General features: G+C 37.3%; 1 protein-coding gene across 2 annotated transcripts in view; it reads left to right on the top strand.

Moving 5' to 3' along the window:
- ankrd27 (ankyrin repeat domain 27 (VPS9 domain)) overlaps positions 1-21,252 on the top strand; it is a 41,177-nt gene that overhangs the window by 17,224 nt on the left and 2,701 nt on the right. Inside the window, exons 7-27 of one of the 2 annotated variants that reach the window (XM_030136405.1) lie at positions 466-531; positions 999-1,075; positions 3,396-3,517; positions 5,866-5,944; positions 7,482-7,614; positions 7,714-7,806; positions 8,940-9,061; positions 10,138-10,220; positions 10,313-10,428; positions 11,179-11,271; positions 11,600-11,797; positions 12,943-13,002; positions 13,203-13,319; positions 13,635-13,679; positions 13,771-13,887; positions 16,055-16,249; positions 17,267-17,386; positions 17,464-17,637; positions 19,139-19,232; positions 19,511-19,589; positions 19,673-19,736. In XM_030136405.1, the coding sequence (XP_029992265.1) occupies positions 466-531; positions 999-1,075; positions 3,396-3,517; positions 5,866-5,944; positions 7,482-7,614; positions 7,714-7,806; positions 8,940-9,061; positions 10,138-10,220; positions 10,313-10,428; positions 11,179-11,271; positions 11,600-11,797; positions 12,943-13,002; positions 13,203-13,319; positions 13,635-13,679; positions 13,771-13,887; positions 16,055-16,249; positions 17,267-17,386; positions 17,464-17,637; positions 19,139-19,232; positions 19,511-19,589; positions 19,673-19,736 (2,247 nt within the window). Of the gene's footprint in view, positions 1-465; positions 532-998; positions 1,076-3,395; positions 3,527-5,865; positions 5,945-7,481; positions 7,615-7,713; positions 7,807-8,939; positions 9,062-10,137; positions 10,221-10,312; positions 10,429-11,178; positions 11,272-11,599; positions 11,798-12,942; positions 13,003-13,202; positions 13,320-13,634; positions 13,680-13,770; positions 13,888-16,054; positions 16,250-17,266; positions 17,387-17,463; positions 17,638-19,138; positions 19,233-19,510; positions 19,590-19,672; positions 19,737-21,252 lie in introns of both variants that reach the window. The other variant, XM_030136404.1, reaches the window with a different exon arrangement.

Below are 21,252 nucleotides of genomic sequence, written 5' to 3'. Positions count from 1 at the left end.
CTTCTTTTACATAGATGTATTGCACAATAACTTCTTGCTACATGTTAAACTTATTAACCCTGCGAGGCTGCAGAAAGGTGTGTCTGCTGGATAACTGAGCAGTACAAACACATCATTCCAAACAATTAATCCATCTTTAAGCTTAAAAGATTCTACTAAATAGTGAGATTTAATTGAAATGTAATTCCTTCATATTGATTGTACATTAATTCTGTGGTTTTAATTTGAAATTCATCATCACAAACATCTATTAAGTTATTAAGAACCCTTTAGGCTACTGAAAAAGAATAAACAACCATCATTTCTAGATGGGTCCTCCTATATTGATAAAAATAAGCTAAAGCTTTGTATACTGCTTCTCTCTTCATAGTCAGGCTCATGACTACTTCTAATGCCGCTGAGCTGCTGGAGCAAATAATATCAACCCTCTCTTATGTCTCTGTGATTTGCTTTTTTCTCCCCCAGATGTATATTCATCATGGTATCCATGATCTAATCTTTAACTTTGTGGGAACGCTAGAAGCCAGCCAGGTAAGTCTGAGAGGTGTCACTGCTCTACTGCACTTCTTTGGAAAGTCAAATACATGTACAGACTGGCTTAGTGATGAAGTAGCAGGCAAGCAAATGCAAGGACCGTAAACCAGATGCAATGCAAAGAAAAGACAAACTATGACCAAAGTGTAATTGTGTTGTGAAAAAAAGATGAAGTCAAGTTGAATGCTACATGTACAACACAGTAAAACACAAAAATACTGAATTACACCTAAAGACATGCCAATGGGGGGGGGGGGTTCTTTCACTTCAGGAATAAATATAGTGCTTTTTCACTGTGGCTTGATGCCTCTGATACAAAGTGGGTGAAAACTGATGTTTTAAATCTAATGATCAGACTAAATTTTGGCTCTGAGTGTTTTCCTGCCAGTGAAATTGGGTTTAGACTTGATTTCAGTCTAGTCTAAGTCTAAACACATGATTTGATCTCGTCTGATCTCTAACAGGATGCTGCTTTCAACAAAATCACCAGGAGTCTACAGGAGCTGCAGCAGAAAGACCTGGGAGTCAAACCAGAGTTCAGGTCAGTTCACTTTAGCGGTCACACATCTTGACCCTCTGCTTCATAGTGAACATTAATTTCTTTGACTGGAGGTGACCTGATACAGTCACACATAGTGGATGAATACCATACTTTCCAGGCTATAAGGCACACCAAAATATAAGCCGCACCTGACTATAAGCCACGGCTGTCTTAAATTGCACCTGACTATAAGGCACAGGTGTCCACGTTGTGACATGAGATATTTACACAGAAAGATGGTAAACAGAAAGATTATTGAAATATTTATTTCCATACCTTAACTGCTTTTTTCCAAACAGTGCCTGTAACACGGCAGTAAAACGGCAGGAACACAGCTGGTTCAAAAAAACAGACAAGTCATTGATCTGCATCTTCATCTTCCTTCTGCTCACTGAAACCACTGCAGTCATCTCCTTCAGTGTTGGAGTTGAACAGCCTCAAAGGCTCCGTCACACTCTTTCTACGTCTTTCCTCCATTGTTGCTCAATGGCACTTCCGTGCTGCAGCTCTATTTCCTTCTTAGACAGACACATCGATTGCTTTTAACTTAAAAGCTGCAAAATATGCATTTCTTTGCATTTTTTCCATGATGAGGGTTTGTTTGAGGGATTGTTAAAAGTTAAGATTAAAACTTCTCTTCACATCTCCTCTTCCACCTGTCTGTCTCACTTTTGCGCTTCCTGCTAGAGCACCCCCTGGTGGCTATTAGCTTGTATAAATCTATACTCGAGCTGCATCGCTGTATAGAGGGTATGCACGTGATGTCACCGCTAGCGGAAGTCACCGCAGCTACGCCCACTGAGTGGCAGAAAGAGGGAGTAGTGTAGCAGCGGTGGATTCAATGCTGTCTAAACTTAGGAACAATTTTTAATTAAAAAAAAAAATAGGGAAGAGCTGTTGTGCGATTGATTGCATGAACAGGTTTGAAAAGCAGTCGGAGCTATCATTTTACAGGCACCGAAAGCCAAAGCAAAGAGAAGCAGATGGATCTACAAATCCAGGAAACCAAACCTGGATCTGTGGATCCCGTTTGGTGTCAGGTAACATTAATTTATGCTGTATTTTTGGGTAAAATCATACCTTAAATTATGTATTTTTTTTGGCTAACATTACTTCTTAGTAAAGCTCTTGGTTTCATGATCAGATCTTTCATGGTTTTTGTCTTCATTTTGTGATTCTGAACCTTGTGCTCCTACATGATTAGTAAACTAACTTAAACTAAGGTTAACCTAGTTTTTCAAATACAGGGGTACTTGAGCACAAAGCTTTACGGCGTATTAGGGCCACATAAGAAAATAAAAACACTTGTCACTACAAGTATAAAGTCATAAAATATCGATATGAAACCTGTAATTTTATGACAATGAAGTCGAATACAAAAAGAATCACAATTTTATGAGAATGAAGTCATAGTTATAAAAAAACCTCATAACAATGTAATTCGTTTATGAGATTAAAGTCGTCATATTCCAACAATAAAACCATAATATTACAAGAATAATGTCATAATTTAAAAACAGGTGGGAAAAATATCATAATTTACAAGAATAAAGTCATACCCTGCACGTACAAAGCAGTAGTATCTGTGTTGTATAAAGTACTTGATATTAACTAGACATAAATCTCCTCAGTACCAGTAGATCATGCATATATTCACTGGAGTCAGTACACGGTCTATTGTAAATGCACTTTGGATCAGCTGGTTCTGGATCCTAGTTTTGGACCCTGGTTGTCAGTAATGATGAAACCATGTATATTTGTTTTGGGTAAAAATAGCGATGATACTTACCCTGGATGTCCAGATACGTGATTTCGGGTCACATGTCAGTGTTCATGGACCACTTGTTCTTTGGTAGCTCGTACGGATCCATGTCCAGTCCAATTGTCCTTCATTTAATTTCATATTTCACATTTTCCCGGTCTCGCTGTGTTTACTGCTATACTCTATCATGTTGAGCAGGTTAGTTTTTGCCACTCAGTCTGACTTAGAGGGGCGTGGCCCGGGGGGGAAGTGACGTTTGTGCATACCCTCTATAAGCCGCAGGGTTCAAAACAAGAAAAAAGTAGCAGCTTATAGTCCGGAAAGTACGGTACTTGTTTTATTGTAATGGACAAAATGTCATATTTGGAGTTTTGAAATGGAATAAGTCTCATCACGAATCATTAGTTTGTTACTGTTGATGTTTGAAGTTACATACTTAATATACAGTATATAAACTGATGAATAAATGTAAAAAATACATTAAATTCTCTGATGAATGTTCAGAGCTGTTTCACCGCTCTGGTCTGTAATCTGTTTTGTTATTGTGGTTGTTTGCAGTATAAATTTGTCTCGAGCCAAGAGAGAGCTGAGTCAGCTCAACCAGCAAACCTCCCCCCTCCTCAAACTGCTCTGCCTGCGTAGAGTCGCCCTGACTGCCACTCAGACCCCTAAACGCACCGGTGAGCACTGTGGGTGTATTTGTGGCTTTTGAATTTTTTTTTTCTCAATATATACCTTTTATTGAAAACAGTCCTGATAATTCAGCTAATTTTACTGGAGCAGTAAATGACATTTAAGTCATGGGAAGTAGTGAAACATGTGGTTTCCTGTAGTTCCTCAAATAAAAGCCTCATTTCTGATAATGTTTCAGGGTACAATCTTCAAATACAGGACAGGATGGTGGAGTTTGTTCATTAGCTCTGATCCAGACCATGTTGCTGCCATAACTGCCTAAGTCATTATATGTCACGATATGGACAAAAGCATTTGGACATGTTGAATTCAGGTGTTTCTTTTCTAGCAGGGGTCTAGGATACAAAACAATAACAACACGTCATTATATAGTTTTGTATTTGGATAAATATCATTGCATTGGTTAGTTTTGTTTAAATTGTTATATTTGCTTTCAAAATACCTCAGAAATGGTTTATACTTAATTTCTCTCAACATAGATTTATTTTTTTTTTTTTTTAATTTATTTACTTACTTATTTGTTTGTTTGTTTGGTTTTGGGGGGTGGGGGGGGGGTGTTATCCACGACTGTGATATTAAATGTTCTTCTACTACATTTTTAAAATATTTTAACTGTAAATAATAATTTTCTGCCACAACTAACCATCTACTTTCTTCACATCACCCATTAAACTTTAAGGAAATATTGATGTTTATAATCTATATGGACACAAATATTGGGACACATTATGTCTACAGCTGTAAGATGTCCTGTTCATGCTGGTTTGAGATGTATACATCAGTATTAATAATCAGTGTGACATTTATTACAATATAAAACTATATTATGACATTTGTCATTATTGTTTTGTATCCCAGACACCTGTTAGAAAAGAAACACCTGATTCGAACATGTCTCAATATTTTTGTCCAAATTCTTTATGACTTAGGTAATTATGCTATGAGGCTAATGATATGGTATTTTATTGGCAGTTGTCCACAGACAAAATACTTAAAACGCCATAATGCTTCCTAGACAATTTTGATATGAAGCACTTATTTTTAATCTAGCTCATTTATTTTATGCTGATGTGTTGTATATTCAGAACAGGTGTGAATAAAGTGTGTGATTTTTCCTGTAAATGTTTCTCAGATAAATTCTTGTTAAGAAAAGAAGGATACTTATTCACTGACACAGTAGGAGACGTTTAATGTGAAATAATTACATTTGAGCTTGTATTTAAGGGCGTTTTCAGACTGGGTATCCAGATCTGTGCTGTACCTAGATGCGTTCACACCTTTCCTGCAAATATTACATTCACAAGCACGTACCCCCGAGAAGGAGTCGGTGTTAGTGCAGAAACAGTAGGTAGCGATGTGGAAGGAATTCTGTAGCTATCCAATAAACGCAGAAGTGTCATAAACCAAGCGACTGTTCTGTTCACAGGCAGTACTTTTCTATCTGTTAGCGTGTTTGAAGCAAAGTGAAGAAGAGTGACCTTCGTTGTCCCTGATATATCACTGAGTGGTTCGGTCGATAAGGTGAGCCTGTGATGCGCAGATCCGAGGCTTTTTCAGGAAACAACAGGAGCACCGTCTATGGTCTCGTAGTGATTAGGTCATATCCGTTGTCGGAGTGGTGATTAGGTCACTTCTGGTCTCGGGTACAGATCGTCTTCACACGATAATGTTCCGTGCTGGAATCCACATAGTCCGTACCCAGGATTAACTTCTTAGCTGGACTCGGGTACAATACTCACGCACAAATCGTTTGCATTCACATTGATAAAATTAGGTGGACTTTAGGGTCCAACGTACTCGATTACTGACTCAGATACCCAGTGTAAAAACGCCCTAAGTGTAAGGAATAATTACAACCAAAGCAAAACTTGACCACTTTTTTTTTTCATGGTACCACTTTACGGTACATTTGTTTGTATTGGGTTTCTGTCGTTTGGCCCAGTTACAGCACAGTTCTAGCACATTCGCTCTCTGAAAAATCATCCTGTCAGCTGCTCACCTCTGCACACAGGCAGAACGAACTCTGCATGATCTCGTAGCAGCCTCTCACTGTCTGTAATCAGATCAGCACACGGGACAATATCAGCTCTGTCTGCCTCTAATGTGTTTGTCCAGTTTGCTTTGGAAATCCGAGCTCATTGGCCCACAACAACCCCGCTGTCAGTCTGCAGAATGGTACGATCCGCTCCTAATTAATGTTTGTCGAAAGGATAATTCACTCATTTGGGTCAGACAGAAGGAGTGTGTCCCACAGTGTCAGGAGAACACCGTGGAACAAAAATGATTTAATGTGCTGTTTGTATTTGACCTAACAGTGTATGTGTTCTCTCTGCAGTCAGTATAGAGGCTGTATCTGCAGACGACCTGCTCTCTGTCATTCTTTATCTGCTGGTCAAGACGGAAATCCCCAACTGGTGAGCTTAAAGGGAGATTTACTATGACTTTTAACCCTGTGGTTTGTGATTTCACGATTTTCTTAAGTGGGTCATTCCATACCAAGTCACTCATACCGCCCAGTTCATTCCATCTATTCTATTCTATTCTATTCTATTCTATTCTATTCTATTCTATTCTATTCTATTCTATTCTATAGTTATATTAAAAGGACAGAAATAGACTACAAGAATAAACAAAATACAAATTACATACAATGATGATGCTGACAACGAAAAGTAAATACAGTCCGTCCTTTTCTACTCATCAACTGATCATTTTTCACTGGAATCCATTGAAATATGTACTGAGCATCCAACACTCCTCAGGGGTAATTTGCAACACACACTCTAGACGTCTATTATTACCTAATCCCAGTAGTTGATGATGTCACAGGTTAGTTGAGTAAAGTTTGAAGTTGCTAAATAATATACGTGCATGAACTGATGAATTAAGGTTCGTGTGCTTTTCCAGAAACACTGAACAAGATGAACTCATCTAGTTTGCCAGAAACCATGCCATTAAAAGCTGTAACTTTCTCATTTCCTGAACTCTATGTAACAGGCAGGAAAGCTTTGATTTCAACACACAGTAAAATGTCTACCAATGAAATAAAGCCAATAATGTTAAAACCAATGAAACGTGCTAAAAACTAGCTACTAGTGGTTAAACGATGGAGTAATGTAACCTTTTAAACATGTTTATACCATATATGTAAAATAAATGACAACACATTACTGGAAATGGAAATGAATGGAAAAGGATACAATCAGAGCTCCAAAGCTATATTTAGGTATGATTGAATTAGATTAATACTAGACAGAATCAATACTGGATTAAAAAAGAATAAAATACTAGTAAAAATAACTACAATTTTATTAATGGGATTTCAGCTACATTAATTTATTTATATATGTCTGGACAAATTTCAACCCAATCCAGTGAAAATCAATGATTATTGAGGCTTAAAAACAAAAACTATACACTGATTTAAATGTAGCTCAGAGGTTATTCTTCATCACAATAACATATTATCTTCAAGTATGTATGTTTGTTATAAATATAATGATATAATACAGAGAGAAGTACAAAATCTGAAATCATCAAAAGTACAGTCATGGCAAAAGGTATTGGCAGTTTTTTTGTTTTATTTTTTCTATGTTTCTGAGGTACATCAAAGAACAGTTATAAAGTTCAGAGATGTCTATCGGTAAATTGATGCAAAGAGTCGATCTGTTTCACTGCCAAAACATTTGGCCAAAACTACAATAAAATAATTTATCTCTTACCCATCATCCATTTTCTGCTCATCGACTAAACAGTCAATTGGACGGAAACTGAAAGTCAAAATAAGTTCCTGAATCACATTTTATCTTATTCATCATCTGTTACAAAGAGAATAAAAGAACAGTGTCTGCTTTTTGTTGGACATCGTTTTCCACTGTCAACCCACTGTTAAGTTTTGTTACTGTGACCACAACATGGATATTAAAAAGTAGTGTAATGTTTTGTTTTCAGGATGGCGAACCTGAGCTACATCAGGAACTTCTGCTTCAGTCACTCCAGTAAGGATGAGCTGAGCTATTGTCTGAGCACCTTCGAGGCTGCAGTGGAGTACATCAACCTGGGGAAGCTGCAGGACACACACTCTGTAGGTCACACAAAACCAGGAACATGAGTGTGGATGTTTGTCAGGTGGTTTACAGCGGTGAAGGAAACTGTTTTTGTTTTGTGTTGTTTCTTGCTTCAGGGCACGGGTGAGCTGAACGACAAAGCACTGTTCAGAGAGAGGATGAGTCTGCTGGCTCAGAGCGCTGCCACGCCCATCCACTGTCTGTTTGAGGTGGGCTCGGATGGATGGATGGATGGATGGATGGATGGATGGATGGATGGATGGATGGATGGATGGATGGATGGATGGATGGATGGATGGATGGATGGATGGATGGATGGATAGATAGATAGATAGATAGATAGATAGATAGATAGATAGATAGATAGATAGATAGATAGATAGATAGATAGATAGATAGATAGATAGATAGATAGATAGATAGATAGATAGACAGACTGTTCCAAATTTAAAAAAAAAAAAAAAGATACATTTGTCTTTTGTCATGGCTTTTAGACAAAATTTAAACATAGGATCAAGTCCAACGGCATATTGAAAGACATTAATTGACATTCGTTTAACCATTCAAGATCATCTTAGGTCAAAGGTTGTGTCGTCAATCAAGTTGTGATACTAGTGTATTTCATCATATTGCACATTCTGTTAATTTTGAATTCAGACTTTGGACTTTAGAAAACCTTCTTGTAGAACTGACTTTTTTTTGTGTTTCTTTTCCTCTTGCTTATACATGTTTTTAGCTGGTTAGGCAAAATCTACGGTCTGGGTTTGACCTTTCAAGGTCAAAGGTCATGGCACCGAATGAAAGCCCATATGTGACTTCCTATCTATTGCTGATAGTAATTATATCAATATCTTCAACTGTATACAAGTTATAGCACTTTGAAATTTGTCCCATTACAAACTAAAGGGGACTTTTAAAATTTCAAAAATTCATAAAAAATTCAAAAATCTAAATTTCCCAATTTGCTGAACCAACTTGATAGACCTTACCCCAAAGATGTTCCACGACAAATATTAAGTGATTCTGACTGACTGTTTCGGAAAAGAAGATTTTTGAAAAATTGTTTTCAGATGACAGATGGACGACAACTGATACAAATAGTAAAAACCACGCCCAGGCATTAAAAACACCACAACAGATAACAGCAAGTAAAACACATAAAATACGTAAAAACACAGTCCAGTCTATTTTATACTATTAAGAGCAGCTATTGCAGAGGGGATGAAAGGTTTTCAATAAGTGTTTTTCCTGGCCAGTGGGTTCTGTAGCGTCTGTAGCAGCATGAAGGAAAATAAAACAAGCGTTAACATTATATTCACTTATCCTGTTTGGTTTGTGACAGCACATCGCAAATGGAAATGAGGCAGAGGTTGAACGTCTGCTGAGTGACGGGGAGAGTGATGAGGACATCCGGATGTGTCACCCCCTCTGCTCCTGTGACCTCTGTGACCTCCAGATGTCTGGGTCAGCATTTTCACACTGCAGTTACATTTTCACATAAAGCACCTGGAACATCGAGTCCCAAAGTGTCTTCAGACCGTTGGTCTTTTTTAGCTTTTTGTTGCACATTTGTCTGCTGATTGCTGTATTTTAAGAGCTTGTTCGAGATGTCTTCTCTACAGAGCAGCACAAAACCACGCTGCATCTAAATCCTAGAATAGTACAGAAAACCCTTTGTGCTCCTATAAACACACTTATGTTCACACGGCAAATAAAACTTATGAATGAAGCTGTCCAGTAAATGAGACAGAACTTACCTGCAACATTTTCCCGGAAATCCCCATGAATGTTTTCTTTTCTACTAATTTTTCCACTTAAGATCAGTTCCCCTTTATTCTATAATTTGTCGCATCAGTGGTGTGAACGAGGAACAAAAAAAAAAGCTGTTTGCTGTTTCACTTCCTACTTGAATGTGAATACCAACACATACTACTCCATGTTTTCAGTACTGACTTTCATTGTCAAACTATGTCATAGACTTACAGTTGGAATTGAGGCCTGATTTTGGAGATTCATAACAGGTTAAATCTTTCATACCTCATGGCTTTATGGTGGCTGACAAGGAACTAAACTGTCAAAACTACAGCCAAATATGTGACATTTCACTACAAAAAACTGATGATTTTGATTTTACATCCTATTATGAAATGGAAAGACATTGAACACAGAGAAAGTTTACAGTTGCTTTGGTTTTCAATTTGTTTTTTTACAGTTTTACCTTAGTTTGATGCAGCATGAGTTTACTTTTAATTCAGTCTGTTCAATAACACTAATATAACCTCCTAAGACCCAGCTATGGGTTTTCTGTCCATTTTGTGGACAAGAGTTTCACAGCTTTATAAAAAAAAAAAAAAATGTCCACCGCAAATGACATTCCATAAAAATTTTTAAAAATGCTTCTGAGAAAACTGTTGCATCATGATGTTTCCAATATAGGAAATTATTTCATTTAAAAAGTCAAAAATAAAGCCAAAATTTGTACTTTCCTGGGTCTCAGGAGGTGGATAAATTGACTGACTGGTTTTGTCTTCTCGTTGCAGGAAGTTAAACGACCCGTCTATCGTCACACCGTTCTCCAGAGATGATCGTGGTTATACTCCATTGCACGTCGCTGCTATTTGTGGTGAGCACCTGCTGAACTCGCAGAAGGATCAAACACAAACTTTTCAGTTGATCAGGCTCTGACTCATGTAAAAATGTGTGTTTGTGTTTCAGGTCAGGCGCAGCTCATTGACCTGCTGGTGCATAAAGGAGCTCCTGTAAACGCCACAGACTACCACGCCCTCACACCGCTGCACCTGGCCTGTCAACGGGGATACCAGGGAGTCACGGTGAACACTTTGACTTTTACATACAACTCATTTTCATTTCATTAAGTAACATCTGAACCTACCTCTAACTGTGAAATGTAATGGTTTTGATTATAGGGACTTGTATTTCATGCCTTAACTTTACAACTCTTTATCAGATCATTTGGTCATAAAACTACTTTTTTTAGGCAACTGGCTTGAACAGAAATTTCAGAAACAATATGCCATGTCTTGGAGTATTCATTCCCAAATACTGGGCTGCTAGAAATTTTATGTTTTATGTCTGCTACCAAATAAATGTCCACTCACAGCAATTTGAGAAAATCTTTGAACAAGGAGCTCATTTTTTATGCGAGTAAAAACAACTATTGAACTTATGAGATTGATGCTAGTTGCCTGAATGCACTAATTTTCCTGATTTACAAATACTCAATTGCGTCAATGTTTTTCATAATATGTGCACAAAACAAAGTTGTGATTTATATCAACTTAGTATGTCTTTAAAATGGCTTGACTCACCTATTCAGAATAATATTTGAGGGAAACTGAAATGATCAGGGATGTGAAACTATCATGATTTATAAATAAAACAAGATGGAGAAAACACTGACCTAAAATGACAATCATGTTAGTCGTTTAACACAGACCAAAACACCTTTTTAGTATAATTTTCAGACTTTCTAAGACAAAAACTTCATTAATCCTCTACTTGATGCATAATGTATCTAAAGTTATCATGGATAAAACTTACAGTGAGTGCTGTTCTTCCAGCTGCTTCTGCTGCACTACAAGGCCAACACAGATGCTCAGGATAACAATGGCAACACGCCGCTGCACCTCGCCTGCATGTACGGACATGAGGACGTGAGTCAAACACTGTTTTTTCCCTCACTAATGGCTACAACAGAGAGTGAATTACTTACTTGGACATTCTAATACAAAGATTATTCTTTAATACTATTTTATGTGATTTTTAAATTGTACTACTTTTAGATTAAATTTTTTTCACTTGTAACTTCTTATGTATGTAAGATGAAAAATCTCCCAAATAATGTCTAATAATTCATAGTTTCTCAGACAGTTCAATTTTGTATTATAAATTATCTAGGTACTTTTTAAGTATTGCCTTTCTTTTTTTGCACTTTATACTTCTACTTTATCTCAGAGGACTGTTGTATTTTCATTCCACTAGTGTGTGAAGGCTCTGGTTTATTACGATGTCCAGACGTGCCGCCTGGACCTGCAGAACGACAAAGGTGACACAGCGCTGCACATGGCGGCCCGTTGGGGTTACGAGGGAATAATCCAGGTGCTGCTGGAGAACGGTGCGAGTACCGACATCCTCAACAAGAACAAGGACTCCCCTCTGCAGTGTGCACTCAACTCCAAGGTAAAAAACAGACAGCAGAGCCTAGAGGGACAGCAGAGGGGTCACATGTTAGTCTGCGATATTTCATTCACTTTCCATTAATTCCCAGTCAAACAATGACACCTGACTATATTATCCATTTGCAACACATTAGATCACCACAGATTTGGTTGCTCTGCTTAACCTCCTGAGGTACATCCTTTTCTGTCTTTGAAGTTATTTCTTGTGGTGAAGGTTATTAAATGTGGGAACTGACCGAAAGCTCCTCTTTCACAAATCATTAAAGATGATCAAAGGGACGTCTAAAATGACACATTCTTAATGTTTGTAATCTGATCAGCCAACGCTGTTTGTAGGAAATGAATGTATTTGAGCGGCCAGGTCGTGGGAACAGAGCTGACTGATCCTCTTGGCTCTCTGTGTGGTCTTGAACTGACCTCAGATCTGCTGAAATCATGATAAAATAGATGTTAGACAGCAGCTGACTACTTAAAATGTGACCACTCTGAATTTACAGACTTGGAACTTATTAATAAGCCCCTGGAAAGTGATCAAGTGGAAGATGGATGATCATAAGCCATCAAACAATGCTGAACTGCTTACATTTTTTTCTAGTACCCAAGAGCTGTATGAGAGACTGGTAGAGAGCATGCCAAGTAAACTGTGATTGACAATCAGAGTTATTCCAGGAAATATCAATTTCTATAATCTCTCTTATGTTAAAACAGTATTGTTGTTTGGAAATTAAATGCACAGTTGTTTTCTTTGCATAAATCGAGGTCTGAAAATGTTTCTTTTTTGCTATTGGTTATGTTCTGCAAATAAATGCTCTATAAATGCAAATGAGTGAATGTATGGTAGATGTATCGGATAAGCGGTAGAAAATAGATGGATGGATGAATGTATGTGATACAAAAAATCCCTGAGACATCAGTGTGCCAAAAAATATTTAATTTGAAATTTAGGGAAAAAATATCCTTGAATAAGCAGAAAAGTCCATCTTACTTTTATACACATCTAAAATTATGAAATAACTGCTACAAATTGTAAAATAACTTCTGTACTTTAACGTCTCTTAACTTTTTCCTGCATTAAAAAAGGAATAGTGACAACATTTCAGTTAATTTTCAACTGTTTGTTTAGATTTGTGCTTTATTTTTTTGCAGATCCTCGTGTTGTTGCAGTCAAGTCAGAATGGATGTCAACACAAAGGCAGTGGTTTTGATGTGAGTTTGACGTGCATATTATATCATGTCTGAAAAATAAAAATAACGAAGGCCACATGCCACAGCTTGCAGAATTGGGATCATGTGATGATGGAAAAAGTTCCTTATTTAGTCCAGAATAAAGGCTGACTTCGCTCTTGGTGGATTTTGGAAAGGAAGCACCCTGCCTTGATAACCTTCTGTCTTTCTCTTCCTCCCAGTCTCCCAGTCGCTCCCCTCAGGCCTCAGATTGCAGCAGCCGTCGCTCGTCCATCTCCAGCACGTCCTCCCTGGGCTCCGAGGCCAAACCAGAGGGAGAGCGAGTTAGGCACAGAGAGGTAACAAACTGCAAAATGCATACAGTGTGCTAAAAATTCAACCTGATGTTACAGCCACCACCCCTAAATGCAGTAGAAATACTTCACATTTCACCTTAAGTTGAAACAGACAAATGAATATTAACTCGAACAGAAGCCAATGGTGTTTTTTCCATAAATACAAGCTGCATTTATAACACCTGAAATGGTCCAGTATAGTTTCAAGGTTTGGCTATGAACATGGTCTCTTTCTGTGGCGTTAATGTAGAAACAACAGAAATAGAGCTGCTAAAGAAATCCTTCCTCATTTTATTTGTGTGTTATGTATGTTAACAGGTAGAGAAACTTCTACGTGCCGTGGCAGATGGAGATGTGGAGATGGTGAGAACAAATTTACAACAGCAGGACTCATATCACATTTCCAAAAGTGAGTCATCATTCTTGAATCAGCTGTTTTTTTGTTTTTGTGCAGGTGCGTTACCTGCTGGAGTGGATGGATGAAGAGGATGAGGATGAAGGAGAGATCCGGTCTGAGGCTGTGCTTTGCCATCCGCTGTGTCAGTGTCCAAACTGTGCTCCCACCCAGAAGGTCTGATAACATTCAGAAAAAAAACAAAAGCATTTTGGGTCAATTTTGTTTAGCTCAGTGTAAACGGTTATTGCAGGTTGCACAGTTAACGTGGTTACTTTGGATTTCACATTGCATTTTCATAACACACTTAAGAAGTTTGCTTGACTTAACAAATATTACAATTAACTTTGAAGTTTTTAATGGACAATATTTCGATAAAAACGTGTCCTCCTCTCCCCATGTGCTACTGCAGCTCATTTTTCCTTCTTCCTGTTGTTTTTCTTTACATGTTTAATTTATTTTGATCTGAAAAAATGGCTCAGTTTGATCCTGACCAAACCAGAAAATTTGTCTGTCTGGTCTAATCTATGGTCCAGGGAAATCTTCACACTTTGGCTCAAACCAGAAAGTCCCTGATTTAAAAAAAAAAAAAAAAAAAAAAAAAAAAAAAGGTAGTGTCAAAGTGATCAAGAACTAACAATGGAGTAAATTATAGGTTTTAGTTTGCCTCTTGTCAACTTTAACTCTTTCAGTGCCATGGGCCGATTAAATCGGCTTTACGAATACAACCTGTAAAGTGCCACGGGCCGATCAGATCGGCTTTGGAGAACACGCCATATTTGTGTACAAACAAACCATCCACCCCCATTTCTTTCTCACATTTCGATGACGTTCTTTCTGTGTCCCCCTTTTGAGACCAAGCAGACGGGAATTTGAGGTCACACGACCGAATAATATTTTTATATCTTTTTAATGTTTCTTATTCTCCGGTGTTTCATCAGAGGGAGCCCTCCATGCCGGGGGGCGGCTGTGGACTCCGGGGGCTGTGGCGCCTTCTCTCACTGGGGTCCGCTCCTTTCTGGTGGGTGGGGGTCCCAGTTGGCCCTCTCCCACTAGTTGGGATGCGGGGCTGTGTTGCTGGTGCCTGGTCGCCGGGGTCGGCGGCTGCCTCCTGGTGCGGATGGCTCCCTGAGACAGCGCCTCCTAAATTGATGTTTTACTTTTACTTGTACATTTTTGTTCTGGTCTAGCCGTGCTCAGTCAGTCTTCTTAAGTATGTGTGAGCTTGTGGGTTTGCATGTGTGTGTGTGTGTGTGTGTGTGTGCGGGTGAGTGGGTGGGTGGGGGGCGGTACTGATTTTTAAACTGATATGTAAAGCACTTTGTGCTACAGTTTTTAATGTATGAAAAGTGCTATATAAATAAAGATTATTATTATTATTATTATTATTATTATTATTATTATTATTATAATAAATTATGCAAATTACGATCAATAATGAATCGGCTGCGTCCGGTGCGTTTTGGATCTAATCAGCAATCGGTCGGATGTTACCGAGCGGTTTCCTGCAGGATTCTTCAAATATTATAAAAACAACGCGAAATACTGAAAAACGTCCAAATTCTGTGGCACTTTTAAGGCTTATTAGCCCCTTAACTGTCTGGCACTTAAGAGTTAATGTACTGAGAAGATACATGGACCATCTCCAAACAAATGAAAAATCAAATTAGAGCCTGTGAGATGAGGACATACAGGAAAATCCTGAAGATTTTTTGGACAGAAAGAGTCACTAACTAGGTCAGGAAAATTAACACCAGACAGCACCTCCTTAAGTCTATACAAATCAAAAAAACTCAAATTTTTCGGCCACATTGTTTGACAGAACAGCCTACAAAGAATGCTACTCAGTGGAAGAGGAAGACCAAAAATGATGTGGCTTAACAACATCAGCCAATAGAGTGGCCTCACCTTTATCGAGGCAAAAAGAAGGACAAGAGACCGAAGGGGCAGGACAACCGAGGCACTCAACCCTTTTGAGGACGGAGTTGGAGATAGATTTTGATTCGAACATAGACAGTAATCGTGACTAGTGAAATTAAAATATTAGACAGACATCCTTCTGCTGGTTATGGGAAATGTTATTATTGTATATTCATGCAATATGATATAGTATCCATAGTAACATGTATCTGTATCAGTATGTGATACAGTGTATGATAACGTACCTATTTAAAAAGGCTTATAACTGTTGATGTTTGTTTTCTTGGGGGGATCTGTCCTTTTCTATTGTAGCACTCTGAGATTCACTGAATGAAAAGTGCGTTATATGTAAAATTTATTATTATTATAACTTTGTTGTAATGTGTTTCCATCTGATCCTCTGTCTGTCTGTCTGTCCTCTCAGCTGTCTGTCCTGCAGGCTGGAGCTCTCAATGTAAACAGCAGTAATATTGACGGTTTCACGCCTCTCCATGTCGCCGCCTTACACGGCCACTCTGCCCTGGTCTCTCTGCTAATACGCCACGGCGCTAACGTCAACGCACGCACAAACCAGAGCGCCACACCGCTCCACCTGGCCAGCCAAAACAGCCACATCCAGGTAAGAAACAAAGTAGCAATGAATATGATAAGCTGAGTCATATGCATAAATCAGGTCACATTGCTCTGTTAAGCTTTTATGACATGGTAGTGATAGGTGTAATTTTACAGTAGCAGGTCATGTAGAACTGGGTCACCCTCAACACTCATCATGTCTCTGCTGTGTTGTTTGGTTCATGTTGCTGTGCTTTATCAGTGCCACCTGGAGGCAGAAAAGAGAAATACAAGAAAGGTTTTGTTATTGCACAGTGGGGATGAAAGCTTGAAAAAGCTTGTTGTAAAATAAGGAACAATCTGAACTTGAAGTTTTTGGTTTAACTGTATGTTTTGACTAGGGCTATGTCACTTTAGTGTTGTTGCCCCAATCCTGATCCAATTAATTTATTAATCTGTATCGGCAAATTCATAGATCACATCTAGCACTCAAGTACAGACAACTTATTAAAATTACTGTAGTCTGTTAACTTGAAGATTGGAAAAATAATAAAATAAATTCCCACAACCAAACAGTTGTTTTTATTATTGTCATTTCAGTTATTGTAAAGCATTGGTTTTTATTCCAAATAATCAATCAAAAAACATTGTTTTTATAAGTGGCTCTCATCACTTCCACTTTTTTAGACTCATACCAGGAAAACTAGAACATTCAGAATGACCTATATAGCACAAAGTGGTGTAGTAGTTTAGCATTAACATTACTCGTCGCAAAAAATTAAAATCACAACTCTTAAGTGCAGTGTTACAGGAAATCTAATATGATTCCATACTCCATTTTTCAAGTATCCTTCAGTGTTGCTTCAGTAGAGCTTTCTGTTTTCTGATTTAAAACATTCTTCTCTGCAAATATTTTAGCTACAAAGAGTTTGCTCCATTTATGACACACTTATGACAGACAGGATCCAGGTTAGAATCATACTTACTAAGTTTGATTCACATTCAGTTCAAAATGATTAGCCCTTATGCTAATTTTTTTTAGGTTGGATCAAGACATAAAGTGTTGTACATGTGTGTGTTTTAGGTGGTAAGGTTTCTGCTGGAGTGCAATGCCAAACTCAACAAAAAGGATCAATATGGGAACACACCTCTAATACAGGCCTGTCTCCGTGGAAACCTGGAGACGGCCACCACCTTGTTACAGGTAAACACACATGCTCTTGAACACGTTGTAGCTACACACATAGAAGTAGTTCTAATGAGAGCTGTTTGTGTTTTTAGAGCAACGCACTGGTGAATGTAGCAAACCATCAAGGGAACACGGCGCTGCATGAGGCGGTGCGTGGAGGACACCAGCTGCTGGTGGAGGCGCTGCTGAGGGGCGGAGCCTCACCTGGTCTGAGGAACAAGAGGCAGAGGACTCCACTGGACTGTGCATATGAACTGGGCGGCAAGGTAATGCTTTACCCACATAAAGGATCAAATGTGAACGTTAAACATAAGGGCACAGTCAGGGGGACTATGAACATGTTGGGTGGAAAAAAAAACCTTTAAGATAGACTTATTTTGTCATTTGTAGCTGATACATAACTGTTTGGGAGTTCTAAAACCAACTTTACTGTTTCTAAATGATGTCTATAAAAAAAGAGAGCCGATTGATTTTCATTGTTTTAAAAGACTATATTTGACGTCCACATTTCCATTTTTGTCTTGTACTTTACTTGCCCAAGAGAGTACTGGTTTATATCTCAACCTTAATGATTATAGATTTTAAACATTATTAATATTTATTCACTCCAAGCATGATATTAGGCTAATATTAAATCAATTGTGCTTGACAGATAATTTTGATTACCAGCCTCGAGGACTTGAGAATTTACTTTACGTAACTATAATCACTTTTCCCTACGTAACCAGACTTCCTTCATATTGATATCCCCAAATCCTAGACCAATTAATTTTTTTAAACTAAAATTGCAGGAGTTGCAGTCAACAACATACCTGACACTATGGTAATGTTAATTCTGGCAGCCTCAAGTGAAAACGGCAACTTTTGATATGCTGAAAAATTTGCCAATTTTAAATGTTTTTTTTTTTTTTTTTTAACCCAGATACTTTTCACAGATTTTGGTGAAAATGGCTGAAATTGACAAACTTCTTTGCAGGGCCTCAAAGTACTAGAAAAACTCTTTCCATCCATGTATTACACTTATATACCAGGTAAATGTAGGCAGACTCATTATCATCTGAATTATTTTTTTACCCTCTGTAACCACTTGACCATGCCCATATCATGATTTGAAAAGGATGGGAGAAAATTTTGTGTGTATGGTCATGACAACAGACCTGCAAAGTCAGCATCAGAAATATTCAAAATATATAGAGATTCTACATTACCATCACTAGTATGAGTTTCAAGGCCAAAAACTAAAATAAAGATAACAGTTTAATGGTAGAGAATTGATCCCAGTGCACTGCAAATCTCTGAAAAAAAGGCAGAGTTAAAAAAAATTCAGGAAGTCGGACACAAAATACTGGCTAATCAGTCATAAAGTTAAAAGTTAAAATGCTTAGTGCTTGTAATATGTGGAAAATAAAAAGAAAATGAGAACAAAACTCCAATTGCTGTGAAGTGTAAGCCAGGTTTATGGGCCTGTGTTGGTCAAAATAATTTTCTTTAGAGCAAATATAATTGTGTATCCCTTTATTTTCATACAGGTGTGGTGGTGTGTGGGCATATGTAAGGTTTAATATTGTATTGTTAAACTGGTAACTGTGACAATACAACTTACATGAACTGGTGGTTTAATGTAGAAGTTATAAATCAATTAGTTTAACATTTTAGTAAAAATTGTGTGAATGAGAGTAAACATTATTTTATTTGGCCTCAAAAATCTATAATGAAAACCAAAATAATAACATGAGGTATAATGGTTATTTTTGTTTCCTGCTGCAGAACACAGAGATCCTGAGAGCTCTGCAGAAAGCATCTGGACTTTCCCCTGATGCTGAACCAATCAAACTGCTCTCTGTGCCCAAAGGAGCTCTGGGTAATAAACATCAAAATGATGATAGGTTTATTTAATGTTGTTAAATCAGGTGCCATGAATAGTAGTTATTTATTTTAAACTTTTCCTTTACGTTTATAGTGATGTTTATCTTACACATTTCTTCATTTAGATTTTTATCTGAACCTTTTTGTTCGTTATTATTTATTGATGTATTATAATTTAATCTGAAGCCTTTTGCAGCAACAATCTCTTGATGAAATTCAGATCATACTAGAGATCCTCTATTAAAGGATTTTATGTTCTTGTTGTGTTCACAGCTCATTCGTTTGTTCAGCGTCTGCGGCTGCAGGATCACGCCAACGGCAGGAAACAGAAACTGGCTCAGTCCATCAGCAGGTATTCAGGTTTTATCTGTTGAATCAGATAAAACAGCTGCGTGGCTTTCACTGTGTTTAACTACAGCTTCTTTGTCCTGTCAGGATTCATCAGATGAAGAAAGGATCCTCTGGTTCCTCACCTGTCCGTTCACCAAACCTCAACCAGGTGCATTCTCTTAATGTTTACTGGTGAACTCTCTGCTGATACTTTATGAAGCAACAACACTTTAAAGATTCAACACATTAAGTGTCTTCTAAACACAATAACTCTTTCAAATGTGAAGGAGTTCTATATTTATCCAGGACTATCACAATACCAAGAGAAATTACTGAATTCTGTCACTTTAATTTGTTCTGAAATTATACCAAAACTCCACATTTTCCATGCATTTTAAGTTTATGTCTTCAAACAAATTAGAAATCCTGAATACTTATTAAAACTGACAAATTTACCCAAGAAGCACAGTGATTTAAAGTCGTCTTCAGTATCAAATATCACATGATTAATAGCGTGCACATTTGGAGCTCACAACATGATTCACGATACATGGGAGACTGTTACACAATGCAAGGCAGTTTCTATTTTATCTGAAATGGAACCACAAGTTTTGGCTCTAAAACCCCACTGCATGATGGGATGCGTAGCATAATGTAGGATTTAGTACTCTGCAGTTACATCCATTCAAGAATCTGAAAAAAACATTGCATCTGCTGCTCCAATTTGCTGATTGTTTTGCTTGTCCTAAGGTTTTTGAAATACAATATTTAATCCCTGGACTACACTGTTGTTATTATGAGCATTTTAACATTGTACTGCAGCCGAGGATAATTTCAAAGTAGAGCTAAGGTTTGACAAAATGCTCCAAAATTCAACTAAACAGTTAAATAGTTTTATTTTTTGACAACAATGTGCTTTTTACTCATCAGCATCATTCTAAAAAATTCGGTCCATTTGTCATTTACTTTTATTTTTCAGTTTGTCATCAAGATTTCAGTCTGACTTTGAAAATAATGTAAAAATTTCCATCATAATTCTCTGATCTTATCTTCACTTTCTTAAATGTACAGTGAAGTGGGGAAAAAAATGTGAAAATAATGATAATATGAACATATAATATCTGATGCGAACATATTCTCCAAAATTAGATATCATTAAAAGTGTTTCATTAAAAGTTTTGTCATAAAATGGTGACAAAATGATCTTTAAAATGTCATACTAACAGATGATTTAACTTTTGGCAAGAGTTAAATTAAACATACATGCTTGTGTTATCTAAATTATTTATAGATAAATGTCTAATTAAATATAAAACAAAATTAGTGGGTAAACAGTCACTAGAGAACAGTTAAACTCAATGGACATAAGTTGAATTATTAGATATATGCAGCTTTCTTTAACCCTTTGGGGTCTGAGCCTTTTTTGGCTGTTTTTGAGTACTTTTGATTTTGCCTTTATATCTATATAAAGAAATGTTTACTATATCCATGTTTGGTATCTTTTTTTTTTTTTTCAGCACAACTTCATCTGTCTCCTCAGCCTATTATTTTTTCACTTTAACCTACCATAGTAACACAAAAGGCCAAAAAACATACTAAAAATATGAAATTCGATTTGAAAAATTTATATAATTAATTTCATAAATAACACAAAAATGCTTAACGAACCTTTTCAAAGAGTTGTG

Source organism: Sphaeramia orbicularis, chromosome 6, assembly GCF_902148855.1.
Source record: "Sphaeramia orbicularis chromosome 6, fSphaOr1.1, whole genome shotgun sequence".
NCBI lineage: Eukaryota > Metazoa > Chordata > Actinopteri > Kurtiformes > Apogonidae > Sphaeramia > Sphaeramia orbicularis.
This window is presented reverse-complemented; position numbering and strand designations above follow the sequence as displayed.